At 39.6% G+C, this 20094-nt stretch overlaps 3 protein-coding genes across 6 annotated transcripts in view; 1 reads left to right on the top strand and 2 right to left on the bottom strand.

Moving 5' to 3' along the window:
• The window catches only part of LOC147169765 (uncharacterized), a 94428-nt gene extending 93455 nt beyond the window's left edge, over positions 1-973 (bottom strand). The window contains exon 1 of the mRNA XM_086081677.1: positions 586-973. Coding sequence (XP_085937803.1) covers positions 586-711 — 126 coding nt within the window. The 5' untranslated portion in view covers positions 712-973. The remainder of the gene's footprint in view (positions 1-585) is intronic.
• Positions 974-2408: 1435 nt separating this feature from the next.
• Positions 2409-7751, bottom strand: hpf1 (histone PARylation factor 1). The gene is made up of 8 exons (XM_086082932.1): positions 7628-7751; positions 5783-5966; positions 5132-5318; positions 4798-4896; positions 3774-3927; positions 3427-3514; positions 3020-3192; positions 2409-2702 (listed from the first exon to the last, which is right to left on the bottom strand). Exons 1-8 carry the CDS (start codon positions 7664-7666, stop codon positions 2568-2570), a joined length of 1059 nt encoding a protein of 352 aa, XP_085939058.1. The 5' UTR covers positions 7667-7751; the 3' UTR covers positions 2409-2567.
• Positions 7752-8793: 1042 nt separating this feature from the next.
• Positions 8794-19852, top strand: ppp2r2ca (protein phosphatase 2, regulatory subunit B, gamma a). 4 transcript variants are annotated; one of them, XM_086083152.1, is made up of 11 exons: positions 8794-9007; positions 9077-9129; positions 9458-9832; positions 9969-10066; positions 10187-10370; positions 12133-12245; positions 12420-12597; positions 14810-14974; positions 15042-15211; positions 15303-15394; positions 16935-19852. In XM_086083152.1, exons 3-11 carry the CDS (start codon positions 9769-9771, stop codon positions 17224-17226), a joined length of 1356 nt encoding a protein of 451 aa, XP_085939278.1. In that variant the 5' UTR covers positions 8794-9007; positions 9077-9129; positions 9458-9768; the 3' UTR covers positions 17227-19852. The 4 variants fall into 4 exon arrangements, with proteins under 4 accessions (XP_085939278.1, XP_085939280.1, XP_085939277.1 ...); XM_086083154.1 differs by lacking the exon at positions 9077-9129 and having other exon boundaries at positions 9571-9832; XM_086083151.1 differs by lacking the exon at positions 9077-9129.
• Positions 19853-20094: the final 242 nt, after the last annotated feature.

Raw genomic sequence — 20094 nt, 5'->3', positions numbered from 1 at the left:
CTGAATGAAATCATAGCAATTAATATTTCAAGGCTTTTTATACTAAAGTCTCCTGATTGCATCCAAGTAAGTGAGCTCAGTGGCCCCACCCAGTAATGATGGAGGAGTAAAGTGTGCTTAGCACTATAGTCCATTACTGAAATCACATTAGTGTCAGGCAGAAACATAAGAGGGGGGGAAAACATCCACAATCAACTACCTTACATCACCAAATAAATACACATGACTACCTCAGGTTCCCCAGGCTAATTATATGTTGACATTTTATACAATGGAGTTCTTGTTGAGACAAACGCAAGATCCGAGTGTGTCTTTTTTTTTTTTTTAAAGTGGACTAGTAACGTCAATACATGCCTTGTGTTGTTGACAACTCGCTCAGTTACCTCCCTGACGCACTATCACTCATCAACAAATTGTTTTCACTTTAAAGAAGCTTCTCCACGTATATGCATGATAAATACAATCGCAACATCTGAGTGGCGGTATAGATGAGCTGCGCAGATGTGAGAAGACACGGCAACGCCTATCAGTGCTCCCACCCCCAGCAGCATCACTGAGCGGTCCCAAGGACCGGATGACACCCACCTGCCGAATTCGGCCCTGGTGCAGCGGCGGCGGCTGCCCACCCTCCGGGGACGTGTTGTTCGAAGAGGCGAGTTTGAGGTCGGAGCCGCCGCCCCTGGAAAGAGTGTCTTCGGGGCTGCTGGACATTCTGTCTGGCTGCAGCTGGAAGAGACGTGGTCAAAAGTCGAGGAATGGCGGGGGGGGGTCCTTTACCCGGTCCAAGATGGATGTCAGTGCGCGGGCCTCAGAATCCTCACGGCATAGGGGTGTTCATTCCGTGGCGTGAGCAGTGTGTGGCGACGGAGGGAAAACGCTAGTGTTGTTTTAAAAGGCGAACGAGCGCTTCCTGTGTTGATGGGATGCTGCTCTGTAGCTTGAGCGCGTGGACGTGAACGCGCCTCTGACGCGCTTCCCCGAAACGCTGCAGAATTGATGATGCATTCAGGGACATTCAGTAACTCTGAGAACGCTTCTAAACCAACTGTAACAAATCAAAACAATATATATCAGGCATCTCTCTTCAACTATATTTTGTCTTTTTGTGTTTCCCCCAAAACTACACTACGTAGTTAAAGGGGAAAATCACACTTAAAGTACAGTAATGTTTTTTTCTAAAAGTAAGCCGGGGTTACACGTTACTTTTACAACATGAGCTTGTGTAATTTAGCTTTCACCGATGGAACATAAATGCAACGACATGCAGCATACATTGCATTCTTGTTTTGATAAGGGTGTCGCTACCCATTATATATTCTACTGCAGTGTCCATGGTGGGGAAAGTTAATTGCATGTGTAGTGTCCTTCTCACATAAAAACCGTGGTTATTAAACATTCATAGGTAACAACTACACTGGTTTCAGCAAGCTTGGAGTCCTTATGTTTCCCAACTTGACCCGAGTCCTTTCACTGAGTATCCAAGGGTGACGGGGAGGGGAAAAACTAAACAGTATGTGGCAGGAATTAAGACTAGATAAAGATGTATTTAAACCAGTTAATAAGATCAAACAACCTATAATTTAAAATGGTAAATCAACGTGTTGTATAGTTTGCATTCATGTGTTTAGGTCAGCATATTACTTTTAGTGATTCGGTTAGCATTGTAACTTTGTGCAGACTTGTTTTTAGTGAGTCATTCACTTACCTTTACTATGCAATACTGCCCCCTGTCTCCTCCACATAGGATCGCAACAAATTACTATGTATTGTAATTATGCAATACATGTGCCCTATATAATGGCATCACTCTACAAAGGAATCCTCCATATATTGCAATGACCATATTATAAATACAGTACAGGCCAAAAGTTTGGACACAGCTTCTCATGCAATGCATTTTCTTTATTTTCATGACTATTTACATTGTAGATTCTCACTGAAGGCATCCAAACTATGAACACGTGGAGTTATGTACTGTACTTAAAAAAAAAAGGTGAAATAATTGAAAACATGTTTTGTATTCTAGTTTCTTCAAAATAGTCACTTTGCTCTGATGATTTTTTGCACACTCTTGGCATTCCCTCGATGAGCTTCAAGAGCAGTCACCTGAAATGGTTTTCCAACAGCATTGACGGACCTCCCAGAGGTGAGTATGCCAAAAGTGTGCAAAGCAGTATTCAGAGCAAAGGGTGGCTATTTTGAAGAAACTAGGATCTAAAATATGTTTTCAGTAATTTAAGTACATAACTCCACAGGTGTTCATCCTTCGTTTTGATGCTTTCAGTGAGAATCTACAATGTTAATAGCAATGAGAATAAAGCAAACACATTGAATAAGATGTGTGTGTGTGTCCAAACTTTTGGCCTGTACTGTACATCTACGACAGATAAAACCCAGAAGGACAGATGTTAAAAATATAAAAAATACTTTATTTTACATTGATAAAAATGAACAAATGATTAATAACAGCAGCACCAATACAACCAGAGGGCTGACAAACATTGACAAACAAGGGATCACATGGAGGGGAAATGTTAGACTAGAATTTTGACATACTCATGATGAATTTAACAAGATGAGAGCTGGTCCAGGTTGTCGCGGCTACGGCTGCTGAGGTGGGCCTCCAGAATCTCTCCAAATAAATTTCTATTCAGTAAATTGTAGGCCATGGGTAGAAGTTGCTTGACAACCTTGTGGAAGTACTATTGGAGAAAGAGGAGAAAGTTAATGACATAAGTTGGACCAGAATTTCTCACGTTGTCATCAATATTGAAGGACAAAACTCAACTGAAGAATATAGAGGTGCAAGGTTTGGCGACCTTGTTGAATAAACATTTGCTTTTACATTGGAAAACAATGATCAACATTTTGGCCCATTTTCTAACATGTTACAGACTAAACCAGTAAATGAATCATACTCAGTTCATCTTTGTGTATTTTCTGCACTGTCAATTTGAAATAATGTACTGTTTTGACGCAAAGGGATGGATTTTTTTTTTTTTATCCAATTATTACTCACGTGGGATCCGAAACAGAAAAGGTCCACTCCCAGTTCATAGCCCATGCCGTAGTCACATTCATCATTAGCAAACTGAACAAACGTGATCATCTGCTGGAGAGGTCCAAAGGCTTCGACGCGCTCTTCATCATTCCGAGCTTCGGAAATGGCCTTGCAGATCTTTTTGAGAGCAGCTGGATGCAGAATAAAGACAAGCAAAAATAATTGCTCAGAAGCGGAAAACAGACCACTATCATGGAATATATAAAAACAGCTTATTTCTTACAGTGCTATTTTTCTTTTCTTTGTTTAACAAAATGTGGTATTTTAGGGGGCCTGCAATTGATTTGATAGAAGTAAATTGCGTTATGAGCACAGCACAAATTGAACTCTTAAATTAAGGTACCACTGTATACATATTGACTGACCATCAGTTTCTGGAAGTTCTCTGTATCCTACATCATTCTTGTCAACCGGTACGACAATACCAGCACCGTGGAATGTTCTGGTCACAACCTAGGGAGGATTTAGGATACCATTTCAGTAGATCATAAAAGTATTATTTCGAGCTTCATACTTGGGGGTGGGTGGAACTTTGATTTTATATGATAACAATGCTCCCAAAGTTCTATAAAAAAGCAGACGACGAAACATAAATCCCATTGAGAAAAGCCGACATCACAAATGTATTTAGAAAAGCATAAAAGGAGGGCCTATAGTAAGCAGAGCTACAGTATGAGGGAGGTTACAGCTTAACTAACTTTGGGGGAGTTACCTTCTTGTCCCGCTGCTTCATGCCTTTAGTCTTCTGCTCTAGAGACAAGTTTAGAGTCTCTGATCGCTCACTCAGCTTTGCCTCCAGGCTTTTAAAATCTTCTTCACATATTTTCTGTCTGCCCTTCTCCTTCTTCTTCTTTTGCAGGAACAAGCTGTCAAGCAGTAAAACAAGTACTGTAGTTTATTGAGGGTCTTCACTTACACAAGTCATACAGAAACATGTTAATGCTGTACACATTTGCTGTTAATTTATTTAGCGCAATTAAAGAAAAACTGCAAGAAAGGAATAAAGCAAAAAGTGGTTGTACAAGATTCCACTCCCTTCAGACAATCTTATCAATAGTAAAACAGTGCCATATTTTTGCGATCTAAACTCAGATGCACCCAAAATCACCATTCCCTAATTGTTTTGGCTTTCTGTGAATTACCGCCACCTTCTTTCTATCTGCGGTAATGCACCCAAAGTATTTGCTAACTGCCAAAAGACAGCAGAAGAAGAAATGGAAGAAAATAATAAATGGAAGAAAAGAATAAATGGAAGAAAAGAATAAATAGAAGATAAGGAGGACGAAGTAGTAGTCATGCATTACCACCAGTAGCCGCCGGTAATGTACCAAAAGCATTTGAAAACCGTCCCAAAAAAAGTAGAAGAAGAAGAGGAAATTGAAGAAGCGTAGTTATGGCATCAAATGTTAACATATAGCTAGTTTAGCATGTGGCTTCCTTACGCCACAACAGGATTTACAGCTCCAAAAGATGCAATAACCGACCAGGCCGATTGGGATTCCAGTTAAGGGAAGCCATTTTAAACTCAAAAGAAAAACTTTTCTGTTGTTAGAAGCAGAAGTTTCATCCAACTGGAACTTGTTTGCTGCCATCAACACAAAGCGTGTTTGTAAATTAATTTGGGCACCCTAACCCCTTCCATTAAATTTCTGAACGTAACCTATGTTATAAAGTGTACTTGGACTTCTGCAACCATATAACTTGATGTAATTGATTCCAACACAGTGTATACTTACTGGACAGCAGCAAACACATTGTCTCCCATCTGTGTTATAGTGCAGCCTTTCTTTGCTTCATTCTCCCCAACAAAGGAGGGAAGAGAGTCTGGATTATCTCTATTAAAAGTTGGGAGAAAAATAAACAAGTGTTTTATAATTACTACAGTCTCGTCCATTTCTCCCTCACCAGAAAGCCTGTTCAATCTAGCTGTTATATTAACGACTAGCTGACCAAGTTCAAGAACCCTCGAGGAGGTGATAAAGCAGTAAAATCAATACGCAGTCTCTTCTTAAAGACTCATTAAATGACATACATTGACGTCGGAGTATTAGAAGATGTGTATTTTGGTACCTGTAGTAGCCGATGTGATGCTGGCTTTCTTCACTGCCCTGTAGAATAGTCTGGAACTCCGGTGGGTCGTAGAAATGCCTCCAGTGAAGGTGGAAGTTAGGAGAAGCATTCTTGCAGTTTTGGTGAGCTCCAGCCAGGATGTCAAAAGGACCAACTAACTGCAAACCAAGTGTGTCTTTCAGGGCGCCTACAAATAAACATAGTAAATAAGTGATCCCTTAGCACAGTGTCGTCACTGACGCTTTTATGTAACATAAAGATGTTCTTAAATATAGCTTTCCATACAAACCATGGAAATGAAACCAAATAATCAAAGATTCTACTGAAATATGGACTTCCAGTTACCAGGGCTCAAGTCAAGTTAATGTCAAGACTTTTACATTTTAGTTTAAAATAAAATTAAGACCAACTTGCCACATACGGACACCTGCTCTTAAGAGTTCCAACTAAACCACAGTCATTCATTCAATTATTATTATTATTTTTTTATAAAGAATGTTAATTTATATTTCATTAATCACATCATTAAAAAATCAAAATGCAAAATTCTACTCTACGGTATGTATACTGTAACTAACTAACAATATGTATACTGTGTCAAAAAAAAATAATCCACCAGTGGTAAAGCAGTTAAAACAATGATGAGTTTACCACAGGGGTTGTCTGGACAAAGCTCCTTGCACAAGTCCCAGAAATGGTACAGGTCCTCGGGCATATGCAGTTTGTAGAGCTGCAACATTTCGTCACGTTGCTGTGGAGACACCTTGGATGGGGGCGGGGCCTTGACATCATCAGGGCGCAGTTTCTTCACCTTTCCATTGCCTTCTCCCGACTCCTGACGACAACACAGCAATTGAGAAATTGTAGTCAAATTTTTGCTGACTTAAGAATAGAAGAAAGACATACGCAAAGAACACAGTTTGGTGCTCTTCAGTTTCTCTCCCTTCCGTAGGGTTTGCTGTAAAAATGTCTGCCGGAGTTTCCTCTTTGCACTCGCTCTTGTGTTTCACTCTCAGATGTTTTAGCATGTTACTAGTATTAAATGAACAACTCTTCGTATAAGGCTAGTATCGGTCCGATACTGATACCTGGTATCACATGCATTCGCCCATCCCTAGAGTAGTATTAATGTTAGTAATAACATTTCCAGTTATTTAAGCAAAATACATTACATTGTGTTCTATGTGTATTTCAATTCTTGTTTTCTTTTCTCACATGCTCACAGTGTAAAAATAGGGCTGCTCAATGTATTGAGTAGCTTTTACCCATCTTACACCGTATGGGATGAAGTGAATCAGTGTAATTCAAATGTAGAGCACATTTTTACTTCTAGGATCACTTTTTTTTAAAAATATATTTGTTGTGTTTTGTAGCTTCTGCCATGACAGCAGTAATCACATGCAGACGTTTCAATCAACTTCCATCTTTATAACGAATAGGGAAAGGGTGACGTGACGTATGCCGTAAAGCAGTAAAGGGCAATTTTAGCTTATCTGTGTGTGGCAGGGTTCCTGTCACCCTCCTTAAAATTGCTTAGTGCTAGTAAAAGCAATACAGACTCACCTTAGACAATTGCAAACGTACCATTCAACTAGTTGATGTTTCATCAGAAGAGTTATGAAAATATTTTATGAAGGTTGAAACGTTTCTTAGTGTTGCTTATTGCTTGCTGTGTCAAGGGAAGCATATTCTGGCAATACACATAATGAGTGAGGAAAACACTTAAAGGAAATCTGTGATTTCTCAAAAAACTTTTAATTTGGGTGACGATGTGCAAATTGTAACACAACCTTTTGACATCTCTGGAATTAAAAAAAATATTTTATACAAGTAAACTTATGCTCAGCCAGGTTTTGTTGTTATTATTTTGTGGTTGTTTTTTTTTTGTATTTATTGAACAAAGATATATAATACACGCCGGAAGAGGCTAAACCGTATGATCCGCAATGGATATGACATCACGGCGCCAATATTACAACTGAATGAAACAAATACAGTACTGTAGTGCTTGCCTTTGACAATAAAATACAGTACTTTGTGGGCCCTGGTGGCTCGCCACTTCTCGGTAGAATATAAATCATTACATTTTGGACCAAAATGTATTGATTAGTTTTGCTAGCACACCAGCGACGTAAACAGCACTTTGTAACGCATGATACTTTGCATTCTTAATAATCGTACAATTAATAGTTCACCTACAGCGTACAGGAGGCAGACAAGTCAACAATAGTCATATATGGCAGACCTCGCGAAAAGGTGACGCCATTATTATTATTTTGTTTTGTCCAAGCGTCCGCTCGTCAACACTGCCAGGGTGCCGTGCTGCTGCTGCCATGTTGGTGCACCGTTGTGCAGACAGCATGCCAAACAGCCCCACATGAAGCACTTTAGTGCCTATTCGAAACCTTGTATGCAACAACTTTCCAGCTACACTATCATTTATGGGATCGGTACGCGCGTGCACAAAGGAGGTAGATTAGGGAGGGAAGAATTTACCTGAATGGATTTGGGCTTTCTTTTTGCGCGCCCTGTCATTTTCCCCCCTGTCGCTCCTCTTAGTTCTTCTTCGACCAATTTGAATATGCAGCCACCGCACCGTGGTTACATGAAGTACTGTCACCTAGTGGACAAGATGAATACTGAACAGTATATTCAAACCTAATGCTACAGTACCAGTTATCAGCAATTTATATAGGATATTTATATAGGGTTAATAATAATAATAATTATTATTATTATAAATATAATAATAATAATAATAATAATAATGTGAATATTATATTTAATTTGCAAGATAGTAATTTTTAATAAATGCACCACGAATTTTGAAAAATAGAAAAAAAATACATATGTATAAAATACAAAAATAAACACCCTAGTTCCATAAGTCAGGTTTAAAACCTTGCTCCACACCAAACACATGAAGTCACTTGAAAATTAATTCGGTACAGATGCGTGTTTATGGTAAACCTATTTGTGTAAAAGAGAGGAGCAACATATAAAATCTGTATTGAAACATCAATATAGATCATTTCAAACTAGAACCCAAATAAACAAATGTATATGTCTTCTTTAAAATGAACATTATTATGTTAGCCTTGTTTTAATGGAGAATTTTATTTTATTTTATTTTTTACCTACTATATTGTATTGTACTTGTTTGTGTAACTCGTTCCTTCACTTACACTAACAGTAATGTGACTGCTATCTTAAACAATTGATTGTTTAACATATTCTGACACATACCTCGTATACCTACAGGTCCGCTTTGTTAGTGTTGGGTCTCTGCAAGGGTAGCTAGAAAGGAATGAAAACTGATCTGACTGCAGTTGGTTAGAAAATGCTTACTTGTCAATATGAAGCAATATAACTTTCCAGATATTAGAAGAATGAGGACACAGTGAGCCATTGAGTCAAAAAATGTCATTAAAAAAAAATTGGATATGTATATATGCCCAGTTAATAATATTAAGGCGTCACACAACCAATGAATTAAAATATAATTTTCTTAATTAAAAAAAAAAAAAGGGGGGGGGGGTTACGCATCACTAAGGGTGAAACTGCTCCCCCTGCTGGCCTCTTCCACCTCATCAGCTGCAGTGGGAGGGCTCTCCAAGGACATGGCTCTGCGATTGGCTGCCTGTAGAGGAGGCTGCCATGACACATTGGATGCTGCACAGGATCACTTCAGCAGCATCATTGCACAGTGCATCCACATCCTCCTTGTTATCCCCCTCTCGTGCTCATTTTTCTCCACATTCTCCTCCCCTCTTCTCACCGCCACCCTTTCCCCCATCTGTCATCTTCTCTCAGGCGCACTTTGGTGGACCGTTACACACCGTTGGGAATATAGCAGCGACAGCAGCAGTCGATCTGGTAGGTGTGCTGAGGCCTGTCTACCTCCGTGCCTGCCTTTCATCACGTTCTCCTTTGCTCTCCATCAAGGACTATCTATTTGAGAGCGTGTGTGAGAGAGAGAGTGGTCAGCGATCTGGAAAGTACGCAGGGAAGGCTACCACACCCTTGTTTTTACTGGCAGAACATCATAGGATGAATACAGTATATATTTATTTATATTCATGTTTGCAGTAACAACTACAGTATATGTAGAAGATTGATATTTTAGGTCTGGTGGAGCATATTGTCATTTTATCCACCTCAGGGATCTGCTGCTAGCTACTGTACATTGTTAGACCTTTAGCATAAACCCAAGTGTGTCTTCACTAATGGGTATGTAACATTAGAGGTCATAACTTTGGCATGCTGTGTCCATGCTTTGTCAGTCTGCCTTATGACATGCCCATTTGTTCTTATCTTCATCAACAGCAACTGCATTCATTTGTCCCCTCCTCTACCTCCCAACGTTCTCATCTCTATCCTCCTCCATTCTTCTCTTCTGCTTTCCACAATCCGGCATCCTTAAACTTCTTCCCCTCAAGCTCATCATCCATCTCCATCTGCTCGCTACCACCTTTTCCCATTTCCCTCTAGCCTGCTGGTTACCCAGGATGCCTTGTTCCAGGCCACTCCGCTAGGCTCTAGCAGCATGGGCGGAGCCTGGGTAGGAAGCGAGAGAACGGATCGGACCCTTCCCATCAGGACGGGCACGCTGGCGGGTCACCCTCCTTCAACTTCAGATGGGCGAGGACGCTGAGAGCCCCAAGATTAACCACACCTTCCTACGAGACTATGTCACTGAAGGTAGAACAGAAGGCGTGTTATCTTCCTCTCGGGTCTCCGTTTTGTAAAGATCAATAGGCACAATCAGTTTATGCTGAAATATAATAAAGGATGATAGATCCAGTAAGTCTTCTTCTGGTTTTTATTCGGTTCCTAGCTGATGTCATCTCCACGGTGGAGTTCAACCAGACAGGGGACCTACTGGCCACGGGAGATAAAGGAGGCAGAGTGGTCATCTTCCAGAGAGAAACAGAGGTCTGTGGCATACAAAAAGGACTCATAAAAGATGTCTGGAGCAGATAATACTATTCTGGTCAGCACCTACATACCTCAGAGGAGTTAAATCATTGTTTGATTCGTCCAACTATTTTCCAGTCTAAAAGGGAGTCCGAGGAGGTGTTGGAGACCGGGGACTCAGGGGAGTATAATGTGTACAGCACCTTCCAGAGCCACGAGCCAGACTTTGACTACCTGAAGAGTCTGGAGATTGAGGAGAAGATCAACAAGATAAAATGGCTGTCACAACAGAATGCTGCGCATTTTCTCCTCTCCACCAATGGTGAGAATACCATCAATCAACATTGTAAAGACAACACAGATCATTTGTTATAAAACCTCATCTGAATTTATATGTGACTAATCTAGCATGCAGCAATGTAAAATAAACAACGTCACGTCCCATTATTTTGATCACTTGTTGCTAGGCAGGATTGAATGCGCTGGAGTACAACAGTTCCATAGCACATTGAATAAAAGCCATATGTGATGCGCGAGGTGCAGAGTTAGGACCCAAACACAGACAAGACAGGGAAGTTGGGAAACAGTCTTTATATGCAAAATTATAAAATAACAACAGTACAGGGCTGGATTCAGATGGCCTCAAACAAAACACTTGAAAGCGAAACCTTGACTGAGAAGCTTCCATTGCGAGAGCAGAGCTGAATGCATGGAAGCAACCTGGAAAACATGGAATAGCAGCTTGCATGGAAGAGGAGCGATATAAATAATCAGCTAAGGAAACTCGACGTACTGGAAAAGTGTCATTCAGTAAGTCTCGCTAAAGCAATGACAGAATAATGGCCTATATGACAAAATAGGAGTCACAAATACAGATCCTATAAAAGAGTGAAAATTGCAGGAACATAGCAACTGCATAACAACTGACATCATCACACGGGACATAGCAACCGCATAGCAACTACAACCTTTATCACAAGGGACACAGCAACTGCATAGTAACTACAAATATCACAGGGGACAACACAACTGCTTAGCAACTGACATAATCACAAGGGGCCTAGCAACTGCATATCAACTACAAACGTTATCACAAGGGACATAGCAACTGCATAGCAACTACAAATATCACAAGGGACAAAACAACTGCATAGCAACTGACGTCATATTTATAAGCGACATAGAAACTGCATAGCAACTGACAACATCAATATCATAACACAATGACACCTTGAGCCAACCAAAAACGCACTTCCATATAACCCAATGACCCAACCCAAAACAGAGTCATAACAATTATGGCTGTCATGCTCATGATTCTGTTTGAACAGGAAAACCAAGCGTCCCCTGGACAGAGAACTGGTAGTAATGGGAAGACGTCAGGCAATGGGGGTGTAAAAAAAGAAAAGAAAAGAAAAAGAAATAGAAAATCGTTTTGTTTGTTTGTTCGTTTTAAAAGATGTGAGTGCATAGAACCAAACCAAATTGTTCCACTTTGAAATATATCAAGTTACCTATCAAATCATCTTTTGTTTGACATATGTCTTAGAAAGAAAGTTCTTTCAAATGTAAGTAAAATGACAACAATAAATTAATTTCCTCATACCCTCTCGAACTGAGCCGTACCATATAAAAACGAACCGTAATCCCACTGAGTCAAACCGAATTGAATCATTCCACTTTCAAATCGAACCATCCTTGAATCGTTTTGCACCCCAGAGAGTATTGAATCGTCTTATGTGATGAGATGCACACCCCTATCAGGCACGTAAAGCGTACTACTCAAAAACATAACTTAAAACACAACACGGGTCAATACAGTGTAAACAGTATTTTGTAATTGAATCACTGCTCTGCATTAAATACAACATTACCAATCATAGAATGCAATTCCCTTATTTTGCTGAACGCCAAAGAAAGAGACAAATTGTTATGAAATTTTTGTAAATACTATGATGGAAGAATTCATTCTTCACCCTAAGTGCTTTAAAGGATTCAACATCAGCAGCCATCTCACTGACTATTCTGTTTTGTATGATTATATTTAAATTTTTCTCTCGAAAATGTAATTTTGCACGCCACAGATAAGACCATTAAACTGTGGAAGGTGAGTGAAAGAGACAAGAGACCAGAAGGCTATAACCTGAAAGATGAGGAGGGCCGCCTCAAGGACATCTCCACCATCACCTCCCTGCAGGTGGGCACGTGCACACACACACACACACACACACACACACACACACACACACACACACACACACACACACACACACACACACACACACACACACACACACACACACACACACACACACACACACACACAAATTGGCTCGGATGCATTATACTGTAATTAATTTTCATCTTTTAGGTGCCAGTACTGAAACCCACAGATCTGATGGTGGAGGTCCGCCCCAGACGGGTGTTCTCCAATGGTCACACCTACCATGTCAACTCCATCTCAGTCAACAGCGACGGGGAGACCTACCTGTCAGCTGATGACCTTCGTATCAATATGTGGCATCTGGGCATCACTGACCGCAGCTTCAGTATCCTCCCTGCTTTTTCCCCCTCTATGGGACTTTCATTTACTGTTATTTATCAATACATTTATTTGCCGCCTACTCAAATTGATACTTTTTTTCTATTTGAGTGCAATATTCCTTTTGTATACATGTGTTTTTAGAAGAAAAATGATAAATAGAGAAAACTCACGTTTGATAAAGAAGCACATCATTCAGCGTAGTTGGTGGAACACATGCGTGTATCTACATGCACTGGTTTGAGTAGCTAATGCTTTTGCCTTGACACACCCACCAACGTGTCAAGTTTGCATTTTATTAGTTGCTTTGAGTGCAAGTATCTACACCCCTTAAATAAACAGTGCATGCAATAGAAACATAATACATTTATTGTAATAGGAATCCAGCATATTTTGATTTATATTGAGTATACATGCTACAGTCTATTGGAGTGCTGTTGGTGTTTTCCCATTAAAATAGAAGCTGACCTAGAAAATCAGATTCTTCTTCTAGTGTGGAAGAAGGGTTTAAATATTTCACATGGCAAGTACACGCTCTTCTGAACCACTCGGGGACACCACAAATAGAACAGAGAGAGGAGCAGTCTGTACATGCATGCTGGGGTTGGCTGAGGTGTATGTTTAGGTCCTGGTTAAGTGCTGAGGTGTGAGCTGGGCTATTAAAATGAGGGATGTGTGTGACCATATACAGGGATACTAGCAACATCTGGTACACCTGCCCAAACCAGAGATCCAATTTAAATATCCCACATCTAGTATTTTACAACCAGTGCTATTATGCTAGCCTATTCTGTCACTATACAACCGTTGGCAGAGATTTGTCATAAAAAAAACAACAACAACAAAAACATTTGGATCCATTAAGTGAAATTGGATAATTGGATATCACTATTGAAGTACTGTTGTACATAACCTGGACAACTTCTAGATTTTTTTCATTCATTAAATTATGGATGGGAGAGTACTGATACTAGGTATCGGTACTCACACTCTAAGAACAGTTGTGACACAATTATGGATAAAAAATGGGCCGATCCACTTTATTGGTCAGTTTGACCCAACTTTTTGGGGTTGTTTTATACGAAATGACCCAATTAGACCCAAGTAGAGAATCTGACCAATATTTATGACCCATTTCTTGACTCAAAATTGGGTCAAATAGACCCAAGTACAGGATCGGTCCATTTTTTACCCATAGTTGGGTTATTTTTGACCCAACTGTTTTTAGAGTGTACGACGGCTCTTTTGTTGTCGTTTTACAATCATGCAATTTTAAGCGAAAATGCTATATGGGATATATATATATTTATTAAAAATTAGCTGCCATTATTTTTGGGGGGTAATTTATGGATCAAAAGTGCTAGTAGTATCAGTATCAAGAGTATCAAGAGTTGAGTACTCATACTGGTATCGGTCTGGAAAAAAAGGGGTATGGAACATCCCTAATTATAATATACAAGTGCGAGACAGCATGGTTGTAGGAAAACATATGTAATTTGAAACGTTTGCTTGTGTGAGTCATAATGTTGATCTTTGATCGACAATGTTACAGATACTGCGGTTTTACAGTGGTGAATAACTGTCTCATACAGAGCGGTATAAATATTTAATCTTCCTTTGTTAAGTGAGAGGTACAAAATATTGAAAACAATTGACATTTTTTTGTCTCTTGAGAGTCAATGTTCAATTGGATTTCATAGTTAAAAAAAAAAAAGTTTTTATTTGAACACATTTTCTCTTGTTTTTTCAATAAAAAGCACCCCAAGAAAAACAAAATACCCAAAAAGACAAATAATCTGACCAACAGTCTTTACCAAAAACTATCTAGCCAAGAGAAATACCGTACAATTCATCACAACACAAAAATCAAGCGTCACAAACATAACCAACAAACCCAGAGAAACCAAACCAAAAAACAAACAAACAACAAACAAGAAAACAATCTTACAGACAAGCTAAACCAAGGTATATGTAAACAAAACAAATATAATTCTGTCCCGACACACACACACAAAAACAGACCTCACAGACATGACCCAAAAACTCAAAACACATGGTACTTGTTACAAACATACATATTCACATAATAACCTAAAAATATTTACACGTCATAGTATTTTGAAGCATGAGCGTTGTCATTGAAACCAGACCAAGGGAGTTGGGAGGAATGCTGCTCCACCAGTGTGTCGTGTTTGACCCCTGACAGTGCATTTTGCTAGACATTGTGGACATAAAGCCAGCCAACATGGAGGATCTTACGGAGGTGATAACGGCAGCAGAGTTCCACCCTCAACACTGTCACATGTTTGTGTACAGCAGTAGCAAGGGCACCCTGCGCCTCTGTGACATGAGATCCTCTGCGCTTTGTGACAAACACACTAAATGTAAGCCACCAAATTGTCATGAATGAACTGCGTTATACCTCTCATAAACTTCGGACTGTTTGTTCAGTGTTTGAAGAACCCGAGGATCCAGGGAGCCGCTCCTTCTTCTCCGAAATCATCTCCTCTGTGTCAGATGTCAAGTTCAGCCACAGTGGGCGCTACCTGCTGACCAGAGACTACCTCACCGCCAAGGTGTGGGACTTGAACATGGACAAAGGCCCCGTGGAGACGTATCAGGTACAAATGGGTTACTATACTGCGACTAAATTGTGGTATGGAAAAGGTCCATCTGGAGAAATGCAGGCTTCTTGTTTTTCTCTGTATCCAGGTTCATGAATACCTACGGAGTAAGCTGTGCTCACTCTATGAGAACGACTGCATCTTTGACAAGTTTGAGTGTGTTTGGAACAGTTCCGACAGGTGAGTGTTATCAAATGAGACAGTTTGTGTTTAAGGTCATAATCTGTATTTTTATTTTTAAACAAATTTACTTTCTGGATGGCGCTTAAATGACATTAGGTTTAGTTTACGTTGGTTATAGCGGTTCCATATGGACAAAAGCGGTATTGTTATGTCTGAAGGAAGACCACATTTCCCATGAGGACAAGAGCATTGCGTCATTTTTTTACCGTAAAATGCAGACCGAAGTTAATCCTTGACTGTAGCTTCCCTTCCTTTTCCTTTTTTGTCTCCTCAGACAAAACTTTTCGGTTGTTTTGCAGCTTCTGCCAGGAAAGCAGCAATCGTGCGTCAACATTCAAATTGACTTCCCTCTTTGTAACGAAGGGGGAAAGGGGGAAGTAACGTATGTCATAAAACAGTCGGCACATTTGTAGTTTGTTTCTACCATCCTCTTCAAAGTTGCTTAGTGCCAGTAAAAATGATGAAGACCCCCTCAGGCCATGGCAAAAGCACCATTCAACTAGTTTTAAATCGATTTTTCATCAGAAGAGTTATGAACATATTTTACTAAGGTTGAAAAGTTCCTTAGTGCTACTTTAAGAGGTGGAATTCAAACATTATGATTACTGTAATTCCAATACAGTGGAATATCTGAAGTCAACCAAATTCTGTTGCAGGATGACAGGTCAAAATATGATTTGTTAAAATTTTGAATGCATTTCTCCCATAGAAAATAATGGAAATTGTTTGAACGAGTTGTTGAACTGTCACCATCATAAAACTTATGCAGGCATTTTTTAAAGTCACTTTTTTAGCATCCTTAATAGTCAAATTCAGCTCAGTGGCTTTGTCGTAGAGTGCCCTGAGACTGGGAGGTTGTGGGTTCAATCCCCAGCCGGGTCATACCAAAGACTACAAAAATGGGACCCATTTGCCTCCCTGCTTGACACTCAGCATTAAGGGTTGAAATTGGGGGGTTAGATCACCAAATGATTCCAGAGCGCGGCCCCTGCTGCTGCTCACCGCTCCCTCAGGGGATGGGTCAAAATGCAGAGAACGAATTTCGCCCCACTTAGTTGGGTGTGACAATCAGTGGTACTTTAAGTTTAAAGGAGTGTATTGCTGTACTTTCCATTCTTCTTTCCCACGGCCTCTCGTATTTTTATAGTCTCCTTGTTCATATTATACTAACCTACCAAATCGGACACGCATATTGATCATTATTCCTATGCTGCAACAAATTGTAATTTTTATTCTTTGGTTGTCATAACAATTCTTTTTTTCTATCAAGGGCATTCTTTGGCAATTACAAAAAAAAATACAAGGAAAAAATAAAAACACTGTTAAAATAGCTCATTGAGCTGAAAAATGAGGACTCCGGAGATACAGTTTGCTAATATTTTGCAAGATATTCTGTGTGGTCTTGCGAAATACACGGTTCTTGCCTGATGACGGCTGCCACTTTAATTCCAAGAAATCTCTTTGTCTTCTCTTATAGTTGATCCAAGAGACAATTTTACAAATACTATGTCATTTATATTTTTCTTTCTATTGACAGCGTAATCATGACAGGGGCATACAACAGCTTCTTCCAGATGTTTGATCGCGAAACGGGACGGGGCGTGACCCTTGAGGCCTGGCGGGAGAGTAGCAAGCCGCGAGCCGTGTTACGTACCCGCCGCGTGTACACCGGAGGAAAACGTCGGCGTGGAGACGTGGGCGTTGATAGCTTGGACTTCAGCAAGAAGATCCTGCACATGGCTTGGCATCCATCAGAGAATATCATTGCTATAGCAGCCACCAACAACCTGTACATTTTCCAGGACCGTGTCAAGCCGGAGACACAGTGACAGGGATGGGGGTGAACAATGGACAAACATTTCAGTTTGGATTAATTGTCACAAATGCACAGTGAGATTTGAGGAACAACTAATGAACATTGACATTTATTTGATTGTGTCTCCTACGTATCCCACACACTTTTCTAATAGAGGTGCAGGGACACCTCTCCAACTGCAATGACCGTGCAATGTTGATTCCTCGCTAATGTGCTCTAGAAGCTTTTGTCAAGACTGGACTAAGTGTGTTGGGAAGCAGCCCAGAAAGATTGTTTGATACTACAAAATAATAGCTAATCTGTGGTGTTCACTTGCCACAAGTATTAATATTGTGGTAGCGGTGATCTTGTACTGTGCATCCTCACCACAATAACCAGAATTGATTCATTTTTTTTTCTTTCTTTGGTGACAGTTGCAGCAGAATCACTCTCCTTTTAGAGCAGCGCTCTTGGAGATTGCACGCAAAAAGTGACCCATTACGTTGTCCATTTTGCAATAATAGCAATTCAAAACACAGTGCGGCAGAATATCTGCTTTCAAATGAGCTCTTCTGCAGGTAACACATGTATACACTTTTTACTGTATGTTGTAAATAGTGTTATTTTTTATGCCTTTGCCACTTTTGTTTTCTAGTGTGCTATCAAATAGATTGTTAAATACACAACTAAGTGAACATGAACCTCATTTATAAAAGCAACTCACTAATCCAGAAGAAAAGGTGACGTAATAGCTTTGGTATATAAGTATTGCTGGTAAAACAGAGAGGAATTATGCACAAATCAACATTTAAATTTATTGTATAGAATTGAATTGCTGTATGAGCTTGTGTTGAGTTCTAGATTGCTGCTATTCCAAAGTACAGTATTCTCCTTGTGTAAAAAAAAAAAAAAAAAGTTACGTAGACACCTTGTATTTAAATAGGAAGTCACTCCAAAAAAATAAATAATAATAATTACAATAATGTTCTATGCAGCCCCACTAGTCCAAACACAGTATTCTAATTAATATTGTGTTTGTTAAATGTGAGTTAAGCAGCAAAATCCAACAGTTTTTACCCATCTCAGGGATTGGCCATTTTGCCATTTCCTGTGAACTAAAAATGACATCACAGTTGCTCAGGGAAAAGGTAACGACCAATCACGAGACCTGAGCAACTGTGATGTCATTTTCAGTCGACAGTGGCAAAATGGCCGCCCCCCTGAGATGGATAAAAACAGGTCTGTTTTGCTGCTTAATTCATATTCCACAAATGCAATATTAATCAGAATGCCGTGTTTAAACTAGTGGGGCTGCATACAACATATTATTGTAAAGAAAATCTTTGGATTGACTTCCCCCAAAAATCAAGCACATTAAGACTGATCATATGAAAATCGGGCTAAAGTTGTCATCTTTAAGTTTAAATGTGAATGTAAAGTTTACAATCATTAAAACAGAGGAATCTAAGCACACAGTGCAGAAAATAAGACCCCTAATTCAGATGGTTATTGTCATGAGGATTGAGATTTCATGTGAATGAAGGTCAGAGGTCATTATGAAGGCCATAGCTCAAGCAAAAAGTTCAGTGTCTATATACCTTGCTGAAAGGGGAAGTCAACCCCCAAATTGTCTTTACAATATATGTTCTATGCACCCTCACACGTCTAAACACTCTGATTAATATTGCATTTGTGAAATATGAATCAAGCTGTTTTCTTTGGTCATGTGCCTGAGCAACTGTAATGTCATTTTCAGTGGACGGCAAGTGGCAACATGGCCGCCCCCTGAGATGGATAAAAACAGGTCTGTTTTGCTGCTTAATTTATATTCCACAAACGCAATATTTATCCGAATGCCGTGTTTAGACTAGAGGAGGCGCATTGAACATATTGGTAAGAACTTTTTTTAGGTCGACTTCTCTCTATGTATCATTGATATGAAGGTTGTTAATGTCATCACACTCTTTGCCTCACAGTGCCACACACGATGCTGGGGTGCACCACTGAAAGCAACAATGTACAGTAAGGTGTCGTAGTAAGGTGACGAGTGTTGTGACCTGGTCGCACATTGATTGTTTACAGTGAAGTGCTTTGTTATTAAGTGGCCTTGGTCCCAACGCGACTATTGTACGTGGTTTTGAATGTGGGACGGCGTCACAGCAGGGTTGGAATGGGGTGTGTTTAATAGTTGCTGAAAAAAAAAGAGGTTCATTCCATGCATCTCAAAAAAAAAAAGAAAAAAGAAATTGTTTGAACGTGACTACATTTTCCTCACTCTTCACACAATCGTTCACACATTTAATCTACAGTACCCTTGTTGGCGTTTGCTAGGTATCTTGGATGTAGAGCTTGAACTAATGGTTTGGCAAAATATAATCTATTACCCACAAGAAAATGGTTTATGTAATAGAAAACATTATATAAGTTTCAGGACTTAGTGCTCCAATGGTGAGTTGCAACCAGTCAGTTGTGATTACATCATCATCTACAACCTAAGAGAGGATTTGTGTTCAGGGGTGCAGCAGCAGCATGTTGCCACTACTCAATGCTACTCAATTGTATATCTCTAATATTTACAAAAATGTTTAAAGATTGAAAAAAAAAATAAACTATTGTGAATGATAGAATGTGCATTAATAAAATGATTGAATGTGACTTCATTTTGTGGTACTGTTCTTACATCTGTGTTATACTGAATCTATCTGCAGCCCTGCTAGTGTTTGTGAAAAATAGGACATAGTTTGAGTTGGGAGTGAGAGGATGTCATATTGTGGATAAAAGAAATGACAACAAATAAAAGACTTCTCGGACTTCATAATCGCCCGATATGAACCGTATGAACAATAAAAGGGATGTGAATCTTTTTAGCTAATAAAGTCACATAATAGTATGTGGTCTACCA

The sequence above is a fragment of the Leptonotus elevatus genome, chromosome 8, assembly GCF_054856555.1.
Source record: "Leptonotus elevatus isolate MCC_2025b chromosome 8, RoL_Lele_1.0, whole genome shotgun sequence".
In the NCBI taxonomy this organism is placed as follows: Eukaryota; Metazoa; Chordata; class Actinopteri; order Syngnathiformes; family Syngnathidae; genus Leptonotus; species Leptonotus elevatus.
Note: the sequence above shows the minus strand (reverse complement) of the source record. Positions and strands in the feature narration are given on the sequence as shown.